This window comes from Protobothrops mucrosquamatus, unplaced genomic scaffold (genome assembly GCF_001527695.2).
Source record: "Protobothrops mucrosquamatus isolate PMUCROS unplaced genomic scaffold, P.Mucros_1.0 scaffold916, whole genome shotgun sequence".
NCBI classification, from domain to species: Eukaryota; Metazoa; Chordata; class Lepidosauria; order Squamata; family Viperidae; genus Protobothrops; species Protobothrops mucrosquamatus.
Window position 1 is genome coordinate 29,649 of NW_015387167.1, and position 18,701 is coordinate 48,349.

Genomic DNA, 18,701 nt, shown 5'->3' on the forward strand with positions numbered 1-18,701 from the left:
TTATTATTATTATTATTGTTATTATTATTATTTGCTTATTGCTTGTCTTTGTGCCAGGGGAAGAATTTTTCCCTTTAATAGGAACACTCAAATGTTGACATCATGTTCTGGTTTTTCTCTTACTTTCTAGAACGACACAAGAAAGAAAAGCCAAGAGAAATGGGTAAGCACACTCTTATTTTGTCTTCTGCACTACTCTAGAACATATGGGCATTAAAGGGATACTGACCATTTGTGTTCAATCTAGGCCTTAATCAAAATGTTTGAATCTTTTTCTTTCAGCCAAAGTATCAGAGAAAGCTGTGCATGTAAACAAAACTAGTAAGTGCCACATAAAAATGAATTTAGAAAATTGCACGTTTCTGTTTGAAGAATTGCTATAAATTAACATAACTCTATAAAGATGAGTGTTCTCTGAAACCAATGAATTAAAATGACTAACCTGGATAAAAGACTACATTGTGACCACTTCTGAGTATTGTGTTCAGAAGAACCTGCTGAATTAGGCTTCATTTTGAATATCAAATTAAACGTTTCAGTGACATCATTGGACATTCCAATACAGAAATATTTTTATCTTGCTCTTACTTCTAGAGCCACATAAGAAAGAAAAACCAGTAGAAATAGGTAAATATTCTCTTTTTTTTTCAATTTCCCTCCCTGTAGTACTGACATGGTGTACTGTTCAAAATTTATAATAACCTCAAACAATAATTTTAGCCAGGCTTTCAGAAAAAGATAAGTTTATCAAAGAATCTGTTAAAATCTGGATAAAAATAAATCTAGCAAAGTACACTTTCTGTAAGAGTGGAACGTTTGTGTGAGCTGGAACTTGACTTGAGTTACTACTAGTTGTGCAGGTTTAATATCTAGAAAAGAAAATAGTTGCTCATAAACATTACATTATAGGAATAGGCAGAGCTAGCTACATCCTACCAGGGGAAAAGTAAAAGAAAAATACATTCCCTGCTGATATTTCTGGAGCAAATGCAGAAGGAAGTAAACTCAGATTAGCAAGACTATAAAACAAACATCAGGCAGAATGAGATAGATAAAAGGGGGAGGCAAAACAAATCCTGAGTTATCTATGTGTATCCAGCTTCCCCCTCCTCCTCAGTAAGTGAAGATAAGCTGAAGAATCATTGCCATGGATTCATATCTTCCTTTCCACTAAGCACTTTCTACTTTTAGCATTTAATATAAGTTAACATAAGACAATGGAAATAGATGTGCTATATAGCTATAGGAAACATATAGAGAGTAAGAGAAATGACCTTGATAGTGGTAGGCAAACTCCATTGACAAGGTGACAAGGGATGAAACATTTTTTAAGGTCCAGAATATCTAGATAACATTTGGAAATGGCTCAGGCAGATGCGTCCCTAATTTACAGAGGAGGAGGAGGAGGAGGAGGAGGAGGAGGAACAGCACAATTAGATTTGCAAGATTCTGGTATTACAGTATAACCAATCTCAATCAAAGTAGTTTTAGCATCTGTGTGGAATTGTTTTCCTTGTTGGGCTTACCTGGAAAGGGTGAGAAGCAGCACTTTAAGTTCCAAAGTAAAATGGTTAATGAGAATCAAGTTGATGTAGTGCTTAAGAGGTTGAACTGGCAAGTCTATATTCAGCCATGGAGCCTGAGTGAATGACTTTGGGCCAGTCTATCTGTCTCAGCCCAACCAACCTCACAAGGTTGTTGTTGTGGGGAGAAATGGGAAGAAAGAATACTATTTATTACAATTACTCTAATGCTGAAATCATGCTCTGGTCTTCTTAATTTCTAGAAACACATATGAAAGAAAAGCCAATAAACATATGTAAGGATGTTCATGCTATCTAACCTTGCCCTCAGTGAAGCATATTGAAATACTATAATGTTTAAAGTTATAATATTCCAATATTTACACTTTTTATTTCAGCAAAGCTATCAAAGAAGGATGTGCATGTGAAAGAAACTGGTAAGCACAAGGGGGAAAAATCAATCTAGAAAATTAGAGGGGAGGGAGGGAGGGAGGGAGGGAGGGAAGAAGGAAGGAAGGAAGGAAGGAAGGAAGGAAGGAAGGAAGGAAGGAAGGAAGGAAGGAAGGAAGGATTTTTTAACACTTAGTATAATTAGTAAACTTGAGCTTGTTCTCTTGTCTTGGCTTCCCTGAAATATATTGATAGAACTGCCCAGAATACATGCAAACCCAATATTTTTGTTTTTCAGCACCCCAGCCCAAAAAGGATATCCTTATTCGGGAATCTGGTAAGATCTGATAAAAAAAATAAGTTTAAACACTGTATAAATCAACAGAAGACTATGGACATGTGTAAGATGTGACAAGTGAATAACCAGTGAAATAAAATGGCAGAAGGAAAGAATATAATGGTTATGGTATAATTGGGCTGGCATCGGAGAGATGCACATTTAGCTATAGAAACCATGGGGGAGTTTCAGGCAATTTCTTTCAGTCCAGTCAAGGGAATAGGGCTGTCACTATGGCAGAAACGGGAGGAATGGACACTATGCATTCCATAGGAAGAAAATGTGAAATATAAATCTAAAAAATAAAATAAATTCATGCATCTGTAAGACAGCCTTCACCAGTTGGAATCTGCCCATTCTCCAAGCCATGGAGAAAATTGCTTTCAAAGCGCCGTGTTGCTCTCCCTCCTTTAAGCAGAGGCACCGGAGATGAGATTGACCTCCACCTTGCTGAAATTCTGGAAAGTTGTTAAAAAGTGGCTCTTCTGGACAGCCTTTGGGGTGGATTAGTAGTTTGTGGTTGGCCAAAAGAAAGGTTGGCAATTTTGGATTATTTCTGGTTCTTTTGTGTCTTGTATATGAAGAATGTACTGCATTTCAATCCTATGGAAAGAGGTAGCTTAGTCACTGTAAATTGGAGATGGAACGAGGGAGGGTGTTTCAATCCCAGTTTTATTTTAATTGATGAATTGTGGAATTGTTGTATGTCTGTGATCTTGGTCTATCATTTCATTCTTTGTAATATATGGAATAAACACACTCTTTGCTGTAAAGACTCTGATGGAGAATCATGTTTTGTTCTTCTTCCTACTTCTTAGAATCACACAAAAAAGAAAAGCAAATAGAAATAGGTCAGTATGTTAATATTTTCTTTCTTTTACAACCACAAAACATGATGTTGGACATGGATATGGATTGTACATGTTCAAAACATAGAATAACTGAAATCTTTATATCTTCTTTTTTTAGCCAAAGTGCCAAAGAAACATGTGGATGTAAAGAAATCTGGTAAGACTGGGTAAAAAAGTATCTCAGAAATGGCACTGTTCCCTTTGAATGCTTAGTATAAATTAACAGAAGACTCTGGAAATGGATGTTACAAATTCTAAGTGACTATCTAGTAAAATAAAGCACAAAATATGAATAAAATATTATATTCTTCAAATTGTGGGTTACCTAGGCCTCATCCACACACAGTCCTATTGCTTTGGCTTTAAGGCAGTCTGCTTGTCCCTTCTTAAGGAGATATCCTCACAATGAACCTTGGTATTGGAGCCAGATTGTGGGGTATCTAGAAGAAATATTTCCTTGATTGCTGGCAGAGAAGCACTATCATGAAAACATGAAGGCACAGTATTTTAGTCCTATTACTGGAAGAAGGGATGGAAACTGTTCAGTCATATTCTCGATTTAGAACAGGGCTCTGCAAAGGCAAAAAAAAAGTCATGATACATCACAATACGTCATGTGATGCAATCGAGTTTGACACCCATGATTTAGAAGATATATAAGCCTTAAGAAGAAAAACACAGAAACAAATAAGCAAACATAATAAAGTGCATTCTGCCAACTGAATCCAGAATCTATTCAATCCCAGATTAGTTTTGTTTGTGGAATTAAAGTGCTCTCAGTCTATAACTTGATTCTACATTAAGTATTAAATTATAGACTGTTTATTTTGAAAATTTGAATGCCAAAATCATGGTCTCCCTCTTACTTTCTAGAAGCAGACAAGAAAGAAAAACCAATAAAAACAGGTAAGCATAGTCTTATTTTTCCACCTATGCTTACCTGAAAGATGTGTTACAGGTACTGATTATCCAGATTCCACATTTATAATCATCTTTTCATTTTAGCCAAGCTGCCAAAGAAGGCCGTGTATGCAAACAAAACTGGTAAGATCTGAGAAAAAAATAAATATGGAGTATTCCATTTTATACCCTCAAAATTTAATTAAAACTACAGAAATTAGTGTTCCATAAGTAAAGTGAAATAAAACATCAAGCATAGACAGGAAACTATATTCTGTCCAATGAGATTATCTGGCCAGACGTTCATTTTCTACTTGTTGTTTTAAATGTGGATTTAAAAGACTTGCTGACTTAAAATAATCTCTATGATTTTAATCTATTTAATGTATGGAATTGTACGCACACCCCCTACTTTTATTTTGTATCTGGAAATGCAGAAATCATATTATGATCGTCCTCTTATTTTCTAGAAACACATAAGAAAGAAAAGCCAATAGAAACTGGTAAGTATGTTGCCATTGTACCTCCTTTACTTCCCTGAAGCAAATGATATGGGAGAGTTGTCCAACATTTATAATAACTCAGTACGTATATACTTTTATTTTAGCCATACTGCTAAAGAAGAATATCCATGTAAAATGTAGTATATCCATGTAGTATAAACAAGTTATTAATGTTTATAATAACTTAGTATTTATATCTCTTTATTATAGCCAAGCTGCTAAAGAGTGATGTGCACATAAAAGAAACTGGTAAGGGCTGAGTAAAACCATTCTAGCACATACTTACAACCTTCAATTCCTTCTATAAATTAACCCAAGATTATCAACAAGAGTTTGCCTTGAAAATGTGCCTGATTGAAGAAATCAAATGATGAGGATGGATAATAGCAATAGCAATAGCACTTAGATTTATATACCGCTTCACAGTGCTTTACAACCCTCTCTAGGTGGTTTATAGAGTCAGCACATTGCCCCCAACAATCTGGGTCCTCATTTTACTGACCTGGAAAGGTTGGAAGGCTGAGTCAACCTTGAGCCAGTGAGACTCGAACTGCCGAACTGCAGGCAGCCGACACTCAACAGAAGTACCCTGCAGTACTGCCTCTAACTACTGCACCATCACAGCTCAAAGAGGGATAATAGAGTGCCTTCTGCCCATTCTTGGCTTCCTAGCACTCACCCTGCTTCAAGATCGTTTGCTTACCATTGCTTGAAGATATGTCCTCACATAAGATGCTTCAGCTTAGGGTTTGTTTGCTGCTGGATTTTTTCCAAGTGATCCACCCATAATGTGGTATTTTTCCATCAGAAAACAGAAGCAGACCTCCTATATGACTGAGTTGCCCAAAGGAGTCTCTAGAGTTGATGAAGTGCTATATTCCAGTTATCTCACAAGAGGATCAAACCATCCCATTTGGCCATGAATTCTTGTGAATCCAATGTCATTTTAACTGTGGCTACTAGAAAACTAGTATCTCCTGTTTGGAGGTTGGCCTTGCTTCTGTATGGCTGGTAGGCCTTATTTGGAATATTGAACTCATTAATAATCAATACTGGGTTTTCCCTAAGTTTATTATTCCTATCTATAACCTCCATGGCAGCTTTAGCAAGACACTGCATGACCTCCCCCTCCTGTTGATCTGAGCCTTTCTTCCTTTTTTACCTTTTCCTTCCTCTTTGCCTGTATCCTTCTCACATCTCAGCCAAGTATGGACCCTTCCTTATACTTAGTCCTCTTCCCTTAAACCCATTTCTCTTAAATCTCTGCTCATGGGAGAACTGTACTATCATATCTGAGAGCAGCAGAACAGGAAGAGGAGGTAACTACTGTACTTATGCAAAATAAGTAACCTTCTCTCTTTTTACATCAGTGCCCCAAATGTTTGTAATATATTGAATAATCTCACACTATGCAATGAACACTAAATACAGAAATTATATTCTTGTCTTCCTCTTCCTTTTGAGAATCACACAAGAAAAGAAAGTTGGCAGAAACGGGTAAGTATGCACCTGTGTTTAATCTTTGCTTCCCAGAAACACATAGATATGGGTAACCTAGGTTCCAAATTTTATCATAATTAAAATGCTTAATCTTTTTATTTTAGCCAAGCTGCCAAAGAAGGATATTCATGTAAAAGAATCTGGTAAGACCTGGGTAAAAACATATCCATGAAATTACATGTTTCACTTTGAACATTTACTGTAACTGTCTTACTTAACTATAAAACACTCCATAATGTTCTGGTCTCTGATTTTCTAGAAACAGTTAACTATGTTCTTATTCTTTCCCCTCTGCTTCTCTGAAACATATCAATGTAATATGCCAGTGGTGGCGAACCTATGGCACGGGTGCCAGAGGCGGCACTCAGAGCCCTCTCTGTGGGCACACACACCGCCACTAGCAGCTCGCCAGGTCCATTAGGCCGCCGCCCAGAGCAGCAGCCCCACCCAGCACAAAGCAGGCAAAATGGCTGGCTAGCAAGCTCGAATAGAGATGTTAGAGCATCGAGGTGGCCACGCCTACCTGGCCACACCCACACAGTCTGCTGTGACCACACTGGCCACGCACACCCAGTGGGCCACACACATCGTCCTCCCTGAGGGAACCACAATGCTGATGTGGCCCTGGCACTTTGCAATAAATAAGTGGGTTTTGGGTTGCGGTTTGGGCACTCGGTCTCTAAAAGTTTCGCTATCACTGTAATATGCTCTTCAAACTTTATAATATACCAATATTTAAAAGCATTTATTTTAACCAAGCTGTGAAAGAAGGATATGCATGTTAAAAGATCCAGTAAGACATGAGTAAGCTCAAATGTAGAAATTACTTTGAACATTTAGTATATAGCATAACACAAGGTTATGGGAATGAATGTGCAATTAAAAAAATTAACTAAGAAGGTAAATAAAATAGCTCCTTTCCATCCTTCTGTTCCTCTTCCCTCTGCTGCCATTTCCTTTAATTGGCAGAATAGAAGGAACAAACCATTGTCTTTGTGCCAGGGGCAGAACCTTTCCCTCCCAACTCCCAAATGTTGACATCATTGTCTGGTTTTCCTCTTACTTTCTAGAACTCCACAAGAAAGAAAAGCCAAGAGAAATGGGTAAGCATTCCTTTATTGTGTCACCTCTGAAACACATCAGCATTAAATGGATATTGATTATCTGTGTTCAATCTATGTCATAGTCAAAATGTTTGATTTTTGTTTTTAGCCAAAGTGTCAAAGAAAGATGTGCATGTAAATAAAACTGGTAAGTGCTATGTAAAATTATGCCTAGAAAATCCCATTTTCCATTCTGGACAATTACTGTGTAAACACATGCTGTGGAAATGAATGTGCCATAAAACTAGTGAATTATACTGAATTAAAATTGCAAAATTGGATGATAAATCTCATTCTGCCCGCCTTGGGTTTTCTAGTCAAAAGACTCCACTCAGTCTATGCTTCATTTTAACTGTCAAATTAAAAGACTCTCTTAACTTGAAGGGATTTTAGTCTATGATATAATTCTGTGTAGAATGTCACCTACTGCTTGCTATAAACAACCAAATGTAGAAGTAATTTTCTGGTCTTCTTCTTACTTTCTAGAAGCAAAAAAGAAAGAAAAACCAATAGAAACAGGTAAGCATGCTCCTATTTTCCCACCTATGCTTACCTGAAAGATTTGTTTCAAAAACTCATTACCAAATTCAGCATTTATAATAATCAATATATTTATCCCTTTTCATTTTAGCCAAGCTGCAAAAGAAAGCTGTGTATGCAAACCAAACGGGTAAGGCCTCAGGGGGGAAAACCTGAGAAATTCAACTTCCCATTTTGAAAATTAACAAAAAACTTATCTGACCAGAACGTTCTTGTCAACTCTGCTTTCTTTTAATTATGGAATTAAGTCAGATCACTAAAGTAATCTCACTCTATGATTTTAACATGTTTAATGTATGGGATTATATTTATTTTGTACTCTGAAATGCAGAAATCATATTCTGATTTTCCTCTTATTTTCTAGTAACACATAAGAAAGAAAAGCCAATAGAAATAGGTAAGTATGTTGTCCTTGTACCTCCTTTATTTTCCTGAAGCAAATGATATGGTAGAGTTGTCCAACATTTACAATAACTCAGTATGTATGTACTTTTATTTTAGCCAAACTGCTAAAGAAGAATATCCATGGAAAAGAATCTGGTAAGTTTTGGGTAAAAACAAATCAGCAATTTACATTTCCCATCAGTTAACACAATATTATTGAGATGTTTTTGCTTTGAAGAAGTCAAATGATGAGGATGGATAATTGAGTGCTTTCTGTCCACTCTTGGTCTCTTAACACTCATTCCTTGCTCTGCTCCAACATAATTTGCTTGCTGTTGCTTGAAGATATGTGTTCACATGAGGTGCTTCATGTTTGCTTGCTGCTGAGGCAGGCTGGAATTCTTACAAGTGATCTCAGGAGGCAAACTGTTGGATTTCAGTTATCCCACAACAGGACCAAATCATCGGACCAGGAGTTTTTGTGAATCTAATGTCATTATAACTGTGGCTACTAGAGAACTAGATCTCTCCTATTTGGAGATTGTCCTTGCTTCTGTCTAGCTGGTAGGCTTTGTTTGGAATATTGAACTCATAAATCACCAACACTAGTGAATAATCCCTAAGTTCATTATTTCTGTCTATTACCTCCATGGCAGTCTTGATAAGACACTGCACGACCCCTCCTGAACCTCTTTTCCATGACCCACCTTTTATTTCTTCTTTGCCTGTTTCCTTCCCACATCCTAGCCAAGTGTGGACCCTTCCTTATACTTATTCTTCTTCCCCCAAAACTCATTTCTCTTAAATCTCTCATTATGAGAAAGCTTTACTGTCATATCTGACAGCAGCAAAAGTAGGAGGAGAGGCAACCACTGTTTTTCCACCAGTGGGAAGATCTCTGAATGAATAGATAATAAAGTACAGTCTGCCAAACTTGAGTTATCTAGTCAGAGCAGTCCCTTCAATCCCAATTTAGTTTCAATTGGGGAATTATTATTTTTTTTTGCCTCTAAGTACCTTCAGTCCATCATTTGCTTCTCTGTTATGTATTAAATTATACACTGTTCATTTTGAATACCCAAATGCGGAATTCATATTTTTGACCTTCCTCTTACTTTTTAGAGGCAGACAAGAAAGAAAAGCCAATTGAAATAGGTAAGCATGCTCTTATTTTCCTGAAATAACCTTACCTGAAAGATGTGTTATGCATACTTAGAATCCATATTTAGCATTTACAATAATTAATCTATTTAAATCTTTTTATTTTAGCCAAGCTGTCCAAGAAGGCTGTGCAAGCAAGCAAACCTGGTAAGACTTGAGAAAGAATAAAGTTGGGAAATTGCACTTTTCATCTTGAAAATTAAGAAAAGATTTCAGAAATGAGTGTTTCATAAGAGTAGTTAATTGCTGAAAATAAACCATCACATGTAGAAAGAATCATTCAATTAAAAATCATTTTATTGTCTGTTTTCTAGAAACACACAAGAAGGAAAGGCCAATAGAAATTGGTAAGTATGCTATCCATGTCCTATTTTTAGTTCCCTGTTTAAAGTTTATAATAACCCCAAATTTGTATTATTTAATTTTAGCCAAGCTGCCGAAGAAGGATATTCATGTAAAAGAATCTGGTAAGATCTTAGCAAAATAAAAAAAGTAAAAATGCCCACAATGAGTTATCTAGGATCATCATCTTCAGGTCTTTCTCTCACTTTATAGAACCAGATAAGAAAGAAAAGTCAATACAAATAGGTAAGCACTCTTTTATTTTCTAAATTTTGCTTCCTGAAACAAATGGTTATGATAAAAATATTATCTCTGTATAAAATGTATTATAACCAAAATACTTATTTATTTTTTTTAGCCAAGCCGCCTAAGAAGGATGTGCATATAAAGGAATCTGGTAGGATCTGGGCAAAAACACATCTATGTATGAATTTGTATTTTCCAGTTTTGAGCACTTACTTTTAAGTGAAATAAAATTAAGGGCATGTAACGTAGTATACATTTTGAACATGGTGGCCTCATCCATACAGCCCCATTGCTATAGATTCAATATAGTCTATTTACTGTTTGTAGAGGATATATTTTCACTTAAGGGTCCTCCATCTCAGAGTGAGCTTGCAATTGAGAAATGGTGAATTTGCTCCAGGCAATCTAGCCAGACCTTAATCTTTCCCATCAGAAAACAGAAGTAGACCTCTTCCATAATCATTCTGCGTTGCCTAGAGATAGATTCTCTAATGTTGGCAAGCCACTGGGTTTCATTATCCCACAAATGGACCGAACCATCCCCTCCCATCCATCATGAATTGTGACTATCAAGGAGATGAAATCCCTCCAATGTGCAGCTTGCCTTTCCTTTGGGGGGGGGGGTGAGAGTAGGGTCAGTTTAAGAGGATCTGGAATTTGTGGAAGACCACATCTGGTCCTTCCCAAGGTTGCTGTTCCCACCAATAAGCCCTGCAAAACCTAATAGACACTGCACAGTTGATGGCACCTCTCATCATGCCACCTTAACCTCTCTTCCCTCATCCACTTCATAATTCTCCTTCTCTGCCAGCCTGGCTCTCTGAGTCACATGAAGCCTTCCAGCCAAGTCCAGATCCTTTCCCTACCTGTTTATCTTTCTTCCATGGCCATTTCTGTTACCTCTGCCTTTGCTACTGCATCTGATAGCAGCAGCAGGTAACCCCAAGGGAACAAGAGGGAACTATGGGCCTTCAAATGGAGAAATAATGCTCTGGTTTTCCTCTTCCAGAACTGCATAAGAAAGGAAAGCCAGTGGAAACAGGTGAAAATGTTTTTATTTTCTTATCCTTCCCTGAAACGTATGGTTTTCTGATAAAGATATTGATTATCCAGGTTCAACATTTACAATAACAAAAATGTTTCGCTGTTTTTATTTTAGCCAAAGGAGGATATGCATGTAAATAAAGCTGGCAAGTCCTTTGTAAAAATAAACTCAGAAAATGGCACTTTTTACTTTTAACAGCCAGTATACATTAAGGCAAGCCTGTGGAAATCAGCATGCCATTTAACAGATGAGTGAAAAGTTAAATTTTTAAAAGGTGACTTGGATAACAGATTATATTCTGCTCCCTGCAGGATATCTCTGAAATTACATTGTATATCCCTGTAAAAAATNCAACTCATCTGGGTCCAGGGAAGGCTTCTTGAGGAGGGGCCTCACCACGGCCTCCTTTAAGGCCGCCGGGAAGACACCCTCCTGCAAAGAAGCGTTGACAATTCCCTGGAACCAGGCTCGTGTCCCCTCCCGAGCTGCCAGTACCAGCCAGGAGGGACACGGATCTAATAAACATGTGGTTGCATTCAGCCTCCCCAGGGCCCTGTCCACATCTTCAGGATACTAGATTGTGTGTCTGGCAATCTAGTATTCTTCAGCCAGAGTAGTTCTAGCAAATTAACTTTTATAAAACTTATTATTCTTCAGGCAAACTATGCAAATGCACATATAATATTTGATGTACTGAGTATCTTAACTCTCTCCAATCTTAATAAGCCATTTTGAAATGAAAGATTTATCTTTTGCTCAATTTTGTGTGTTTGTGTGTGTGTGTGTGTGACACACACTTGACAGAAGGAGAACTTTTTTTTTGATGCTGCAAGATATGACTGTATCTCAGTAAGTTGGAGGGAGGAAGAACTTTGCTCATGAATACTACTATAGACCTGATAACATCATCAATTCAAGAAGCACAACTGTTATTGCATTGTCCTGCTGAGGCAAACATTTCTCAATTTCATATAAGTGGATGGAAATGCATAACACAACATACTATTTTATTAGTAATTCTGTTCTCATATATGAAATGTGTAAACTGTTCTGAGGATGCAATTCCTTTATCATTAAAATAAATATCAGGGTGTTCTCCAAATATTTTTTTCAAAGTGTTGCTATATTTTATAGTAGTGCTTTATTATCGTGCATCAAAAATATGTGGATGATCTATATACTAAGCAAAGACTAAGTACGTGAATACTTTATCACATATTGGATCTTGGAGATCACATTTGGGAAAAAGAACTAGCCGATCTGCCTCATAGCCTTCCTATACAGAGACTGTGTGGTGCCGCCCCACAAGTGGGCATCTTTTTGAGAGTGGCAGAGGCTCATTTTGTGCCATTCTGGAGTGATCCAAATTGTGACCACTCCCAAAATGCTTCCCGCTCTCAGGACAGCAACACATGGCCTCTGTATAGGAAAGCCACATGGCAAATTGACTGGTTCTTCTTCCCAAAGGTGATCTTCAGAAAAAGTAAGTGAAGTGAGGCATAATGGTGGAGTGGAGGAGGCCCAAGGCCTGTGAAGACCCAGCCATTTGGGAGGTAAGCCCAAAGGACCCAGCAGGGCAGGATTGGGGAAAAATAGACAAGTGAGGGTCTCTACAGCATTCCTACAGTTGATCGTAAGGGCAGGCAGATTGCCAAGTGCTAGAATTTTGTTCACAGGACCACAGGGGCCCTCATCAGCTGTAAATTCAGATACAGGTTATAATCTCTTTGTTCAGTGCTATCATAATTTCAGATGGTCTCTGAACAAACATTCATAAATCAAGGACTACTTGTAAGTCCCCTTGGGAATGAATGGTGCTTTTGTTTTTGGCATATTCATCATTGGGGAAGAAGTCATTATTAATCAAGATGACAGAAAAACCTCTGCATTTTTGAAGCACTGAATCTACTCTTCAGTCCTAATCCAACAAAAAAGTTTTAGCATGTAAGAAAAGTTTATGCTGCCACTTAACCTCTCTAGGCGAGAAGAAGGCAATGCATGCATTTGATCACCTGCCACATGCTGAAAAATATAAAGAAGGATGCCAGGTCTAATTCTGGAAGACTTCTATTTCTGCCCACTAACCATTCATCGACACTGCCGCTGGGAGCTGTAAACACTTTTCAGGCATGGCAGAAGCTGTGAGAATACCATGTAACAACAACGTTTCCATAAATATTATTTTTATGTTTTTATTTTTGTCTTGTAGTTATTCAATAAACTCAAATATCCATGTATATTTCAAAACTGTGCAATCTTAAACCATCTCATGATGATGGATGCAGCTACCCCATGTGGTGCCAGGCAATTGTTCTGTCTACAGTAGCAGTGCTGCTCCGGGGTTTCAGGAAAACATGTTATCAGTTCTTCTTTTTAGAATGCTCATTATGTATTTCCTTGTGCTCCAGATCCCCACTAAACAGTCTTCAAGTAATTAGATCAAGTTCTGTTGGGAGAATCCACTTTTGTTAGGATCTTTCTGGAAAACCTTAAAAACATTTTTCAATCTTCTTCAGGAAAGAAAAGAGTACTATGAAATAACAGAAATGTGTTTGTTTTTGTTTTACACCAAGGGGATCACTGATTCAAAAACATCTTTCTCTTCTCCTACCAGATTCATTCTTAGTTGCTTTTTTAAAATAATTGAAAATATTGCTTCTTTCTACATGGCTACATATTGGATTTCTCATGAGGATTTTATTATTTCTTAGGCTTTTAAAGTGTTTGTGCTGTTTTTAGATTGGGTAGCTACCACTTGGGATATCTGTGGTAATATATACAAATAAATGTGTGTTGTAAGAATTTTGAGGTTCTGTATAGTGTTCAGAATATTTTCTTACTTTATTTACAGCTGTTGGAGGAACTCATAAGCCAAAAGGTCAGGAATATTATTTCCTTTTTAAAATTTATGTACTTATATAGAGAATACTTTGCAGCCTGATCCCTAGCCAGTTTTCAGAGATGAGTTGTAGAGCCCTTCGTTCAGTTCAATAATTCTGAGAGCTGGGTTTGTAATGTCTCAGGAGATCGTACACTTCTCTTTCACACAATAACAGTTAGTCGTTACTGCTTTTTTTATTAAAAGTGTTTTCAGTCATGAACTATCACTTGAATTAAACTAACTAACATTTTATTAGTTTTATTTCATTTATTATAAATTTGTATAGGTCCCTAACTCACACATAGGTGACTCCTTTTTTAAAAGAGCTTTTCTTTTTTATATAAATGATAAATTAACATAATTTGTGATTCCTTTTTTGAAAAAAAGACTATGGCTTAGACCTATTATGACTTTGGAATTCAAAACATACTTAATTATTTATCTATACCCTGCCTTTATTATTTTTATAAATATATCAAGGCAGAGAACATATATAATACTCCTTCCTCCTCTTATTTTCCCCTCAACAACATCCTTGTGGGGGGGGGGTGTGGAGCTGAGAGAGAGTGACTGGTCACCCAGCTGGCTTTCATGATTAAGGTGGGACTAGAAGTCGCAGTCTCCTAGTTTCTAGCCTGGTGCCTTAAGCAACATGATTTGTCTTCTGTTCAATCTGTGCTTCAATTAGCTTATACAGTGGTACCTTTGTATCTGTCAGTGGTATCTTGGTATCTGTTCCAGAAGACATGACAAATATTAAAATTGACAAGTACCGAGAAAACCACGTGACTTACCACGTGACCCACTATTTTGGCCAGAAGAAATAGCAAGTCACAAGGCAGCTGACCTTGCATGTCAAATACTGGGAGGAAGACGAGTGCTGGGACAAGATTCCTGCTGCAAAACGCATTGAATATTGAATTTGATGAATTTTGAAGTAGTTGAGTGCCTGTATCCTAAATCTGCAGAAGCTTTCTTCAGGAGCTGCACATTCTTTTCCTTTACAGGGGAATTTAAAGAATTATTTGTTTATCTATAAGATGAAACTTCAGCTTACAATATCATTAAATCAGACATACCATGGTTAACAATTGATTGGTAAAACTGTGGGTAGTTTAGGATTCAGGTAGCAAGCCAAATGCAATTAAGAATAGCAACAGATGCTTCTAGTTTATTTCTCACAGCCATTTCAAGGAAGATAACCTCTCAATCTAGGTGCCTTTCATCTTTGATACACTATGCTTTTCTCCCACTAACTCCCACTAACTAACTAGGATAGACATCCAGATAAATGTATTCAGGTTGATCAATTTACTATAGGATTTTATATTATTTTAATGATAGGACTACTTACAACCCAGTTTCTAAGTTCTGGTAGCTGGGGCCCCCACAGTCATGTGACCACATTTTGGGTTCTTTGTAACCAGCTCATATTTATGGCTGTTTGCAGCATCTGGCAGTCATATGGCCATGATTTACAATATATTTTTTTTGCTGGAAACTGGCATTTATTTCGGGTTTCCAGCAAAAAATTGCAGACAATGGATTCGCTTAAGGACCGCCACAAAAAAGATTGTAAAATTGATCATGGTCAGGTGATGACCCACTTAACAATCAGCATGATTTATGACTATAATTCTGGGCTCAATTATGGTCAAAAATTGAAGACTACCTGTATCGTGTTCTTTTTTCTCTTTGTCATTCTACAAGATTATAATCTACATGTAGATTGCTTAGGAGACACAAATATAATGTTATTGCATAATTTTAAATTATCTGTTATGATCTAATCAATATGTAAAAATGTCACTTCAAATAAGCAGCAGAGATTTAATGCTTTTTCAAAAGGCCTTGTTTGCATAAACCATTCTCTTTGAGACTAGCTATGTTACATGTCCCTTATCTTTGCTTTGCAGCATTACACGAAAAGAAAGAAGAAAGACCTAGCAAGGCAGAAGAACAAGGTAAAAAAAAGAAACTCAGCGAAGCTGATATGTTCTAAAACAAGTGTCAGAGCTATTTTAAAAAATACACATTTCATATTTCAAGAAATGGACAACCTTGAATTTGTCTCTTTTAACTATCTTGGTGAGTAGTCTTTTCAACCTGTCTGGGAAACATCATTCTGACAGAATTCAGTTTGTATATATCCAAACGCAGAGACAAAATGTAACAATTTATCTAGACATGTCATCTTTTGTGGCCTAAATTATTTTAACTGGCTTGATTTGTGGCATAAAGGCTTTAAGTGGAGATGAACATTCTATGGGCCAGGCATTATTCTTTATGTTTTAACAATACCTGACCATTTTTTGTGGATCTTTAAAGACATTGCATTGCATAGAGGTAGTTCCAGCCATTAATTTAATGGCCATTTGAAGTAACAATTTTTCCAGATGCCTTCCAACAAGCAAAATCAATGGGGGAGGGTCATAAAATTGGGCCCGACTCACTTAATAATCACTTTGCTTAGCAATGAAAATTCTATTTCCAGTAATGGTCATAAGTCAAGGACTACCTGTACTGTGAGGCAAATGTAGGTATAGAACAGGGGTGTAAACTCAATTTCATTGAGGGCTGCATCAGCATTGCGGTTGCCCTCGGGGGGCCGGGTGGGTTTGGCCAGGGTGAGTGCAGCCTACTGGGTGGGCATGGATGGAGTGGGTGTGGTCTACTGGGTGAGTGTGGCCAGATCTACATTGTTCGCGTCAAGGGTGCCTGTGGGGGCCTGGACAGGAGTGGGACAGATCTGAGGGTCTCTGGCAGAATGGGGTGGGACCAGGGCAAGTGCCAAGGCATGGTCCACTGGAGGAGCCTCACTGTTCCTCTCAGGCCAGGCAGGGGGGGCTGGATGGTGGCACGGGCTTCCCGGAGCCCTGGGCAGCAGAGGTCAAACGCCCAGCCTGGCCCTCGAGCACCTGCGGCACCAAGCTGTTTCCAGATGGCCTTATGGAGCTAAGACTGAATACATTTCAGCATAGATGGCCACCACAAAATTGTACATTGGCTCCCGGCTGGCCTGGGCCAGGGCCAGGGCCAAGGCAGCGGGGGCTGTTCTCTCACTGTTTCCAGGATGGCTTCGCAGGCCACATGAAACCAGCCTTGTGTTTGACATGTCTGGTATAGAATGTGGACTTCAGCATGTTTCCATTCAAATAGCCAGATCAGCATACAGGTTTTAATATAGAAAAAGTTACAGAATTGATATAAAGGAAAACTCTGTATAAAATGAAGATTTATATAAAGTGGATATTTAAATAACTTAAATAAATTTCAACATCAGGCATTGTTTCTTTGAATGCTACAGTACAGTTTCTTCTTTTTCCTTCTGGGTACAGTTAATTTTGCGTCCTATAGTTTTGTCCCCGTTAGTACTTAGTTACCAGTTAAAATCATGATGCCTTTAAAAAGTCGTAGGTAAAATTCAATTGCTGGGCTTTTCTATAGAAAATCTGTGCTCCTTAGGTTTTGATAATGCTACAAATGCCCTTAAGCAATGAATGTTGTTTGTTTGGAGACATAGATCTCCAAACAAATTTAAGTAAGGTGTCACATCCCAATATTTATCATTTGCTTCCAAAGGATTTGTTCCAGTCTCCTATTTAATCATCTATTTCAGTTTTGAAATTTCATAAGGGTAGACCTCAGCAGTCCTTTTGGGATGTTTTAAGAACAGTCCTATGTACCTTCAGTTATGTTCATGTGGAGATGAAGCAATAAAAACTAAACCATATGATACTATATTGTTCCCTGTATAAGGATTCTAGCTAGATCCTTATATATCTTATCTTGAAGAAATATTAAGGCATTAAGTATTAAAGTCATGTGATTTCTCTTTAATTTCTTTTGGACAAGGACTGAAAATAGTCCCCAAGTTGCACAATTCTTCCTTTTTTTTTTAATTCTACAATACTTATTTTCCCCCGTTATACAGTTATGTAGAAAGATATAATGCTTCTATTATGAGATATTTTGTTTGTATCTGCCCTTGGGGCTATAATAAATTTGATTGGATTTGATATAAATATCTAAAGTTAATATTAAAGTTAATATTTATTATATAAAAAATATAAAGTCAATATTTATTTATTTATTTATTTAATATTTATTCCAAATAACTCAAACTAAATGACACAGAGTCCTAAACATATGAGAGAATGAAAAAAAATAGTTTCAACATTTTTGATGTGCTTATTCATGACATTTTTGTAATTTGCACTATTTCTCTTACCTTTAAAAAGTGTTACCTTAAATATTTCATGGAATGATAATGACAAGCTTAGAGGGGATCAAATCATTAAAGTTCTTTTGCTATCATACAATAAGATTTTAAATATAGCAGAATAATGTAAAATTGTAGTATCTCTTGTGAAAATGGCCTTAGTGATGTAGGCAAGCATATCTTTGTCCATGTCCAAAATTAGCTGACTCTTTAGATGTTTAAGCTGAACACTTAGAAACACTTAGAAATTATTAATGTTTTCTTTTACTCCTAAGTATTTAAGGCAGTGTTTCTCAACCTTGGCAACTTTCAGATGTGCTGACTTCAATTCCCAGCATGCTGACTGGGAAAATCCACATGTCTCAAAATTGCCAAGGTTGAGAAACACCAATTTAAGGAATACTTGAGTAGTTTCATTCCCATGTTTCTTTTTAACCTTTCTGATTCTGTCCCATGGACATCTGCAGGGACTTCCTGCTTTTATCAAAATGATGAAAGCAGCATTGCAGTGTTATGCTGCAAACTCTGCCCCTTTTTTAAAATATCATGCATTGTCATGATGTCCACACAAACCAGGCAGATCTTTGTGTCATGATGCTACAACCCTGCCTTCATCATTCTGCTTTGTCTCCTTTCTGCCTCTCCCTCAATAAAAGACAACTGTTTCTCTGGGAAAAGTGAGAAGAGAAATGTAGCCAACTCAGCCCCGTGAACATAACCCTTCACATGAAGTCAATGAGAGAGTTGAGTTGTCTTCATTCTTTTCTGGGGCT

The 18,701-nt window shown here is 37.2% G+C and overlaps 2 protein-coding genes across 3 annotated transcripts in view; both read left to right on the forward strand.

The window, feature by feature from the left end:
• Positions 1-7,580, forward strand: part of LOC107290519 (glutamic acid-rich protein) — a 24,204-nt gene extending 16,624 nt beyond the window's left edge. For both annotated transcript variants that reach the window (XM_015819405.1, XM_015819404.1), the window contains 14 exons: positions 595-627; positions 1,787-1,819; positions 1,922-1,960; positions 2,212-2,250; positions 3,069-3,101; positions 3,220-3,258; positions 3,975-4,007; positions 4,107-4,145; positions 4,472-4,504; positions 4,715-4,753; positions 5,969-6,001; positions 6,109-6,147; positions 7,075-7,107; positions 7,217-7,580. In XM_015819405.1, coding sequence (XP_015674891.1) covers positions 595-627; positions 1,787-1,819; positions 1,922-1,960; positions 2,212-2,250; positions 3,069-3,101; positions 3,220-3,258; positions 3,975-4,007; positions 4,107-4,145; positions 4,472-4,504; positions 4,715-4,753; positions 5,969-6,001; positions 6,109-6,147; positions 7,075-7,107; positions 7,217-7,338 — 587 coding nt within the window. In that variant the 3' untranslated portion in view covers positions 7,339-7,580. The remainder of the gene's footprint in view (positions 1-594; positions 628-1,786; positions 1,820-1,921; positions 1,961-2,211; positions 2,251-3,068; positions 3,102-3,219; positions 3,259-3,974; positions 4,008-4,106; positions 4,146-4,471; positions 4,505-4,714; positions 4,754-5,968; positions 6,002-6,108; positions 6,148-7,074; positions 7,108-7,216) is intronic.
• The window catches only part of LOC107290525 (microtubule-associated protein 1B), a 34,161-nt gene continuing 22,983 nt past the window's right edge, over positions 7,524-18,701 (forward strand). Inside the window, exons 1-13 of the mRNA XM_015819410.1 lie at positions 7,524-7,626; positions 7,739-7,777; positions 8,012-8,044; positions 8,149-8,187; positions 9,154-9,186; positions 9,301-9,339; positions 9,507-9,539; positions 9,621-9,659; positions 9,748-9,780; positions 9,893-9,931; positions 10,790-10,822; positions 13,677-13,703; positions 15,623-15,670. Coding sequence (XP_015674896.1) covers positions 7,524-7,626; positions 7,739-7,777; positions 8,012-8,044; positions 8,149-8,187; positions 9,154-9,186; positions 9,301-9,339; positions 9,507-9,539; positions 9,621-9,659; positions 9,748-9,780; positions 9,893-9,931; positions 10,790-10,822; positions 13,677-13,703; positions 15,623-15,670 — 538 coding nt within the window. The remainder of the gene's footprint in view (positions 7,627-7,738; positions 7,778-8,011; positions 8,045-8,148; positions 8,188-9,153; positions 9,187-9,300; positions 9,340-9,506; positions 9,540-9,620; positions 9,660-9,747; positions 9,781-9,892; positions 9,932-10,789; positions 10,823-13,676; positions 13,704-15,622; positions 15,671-18,701) is intronic.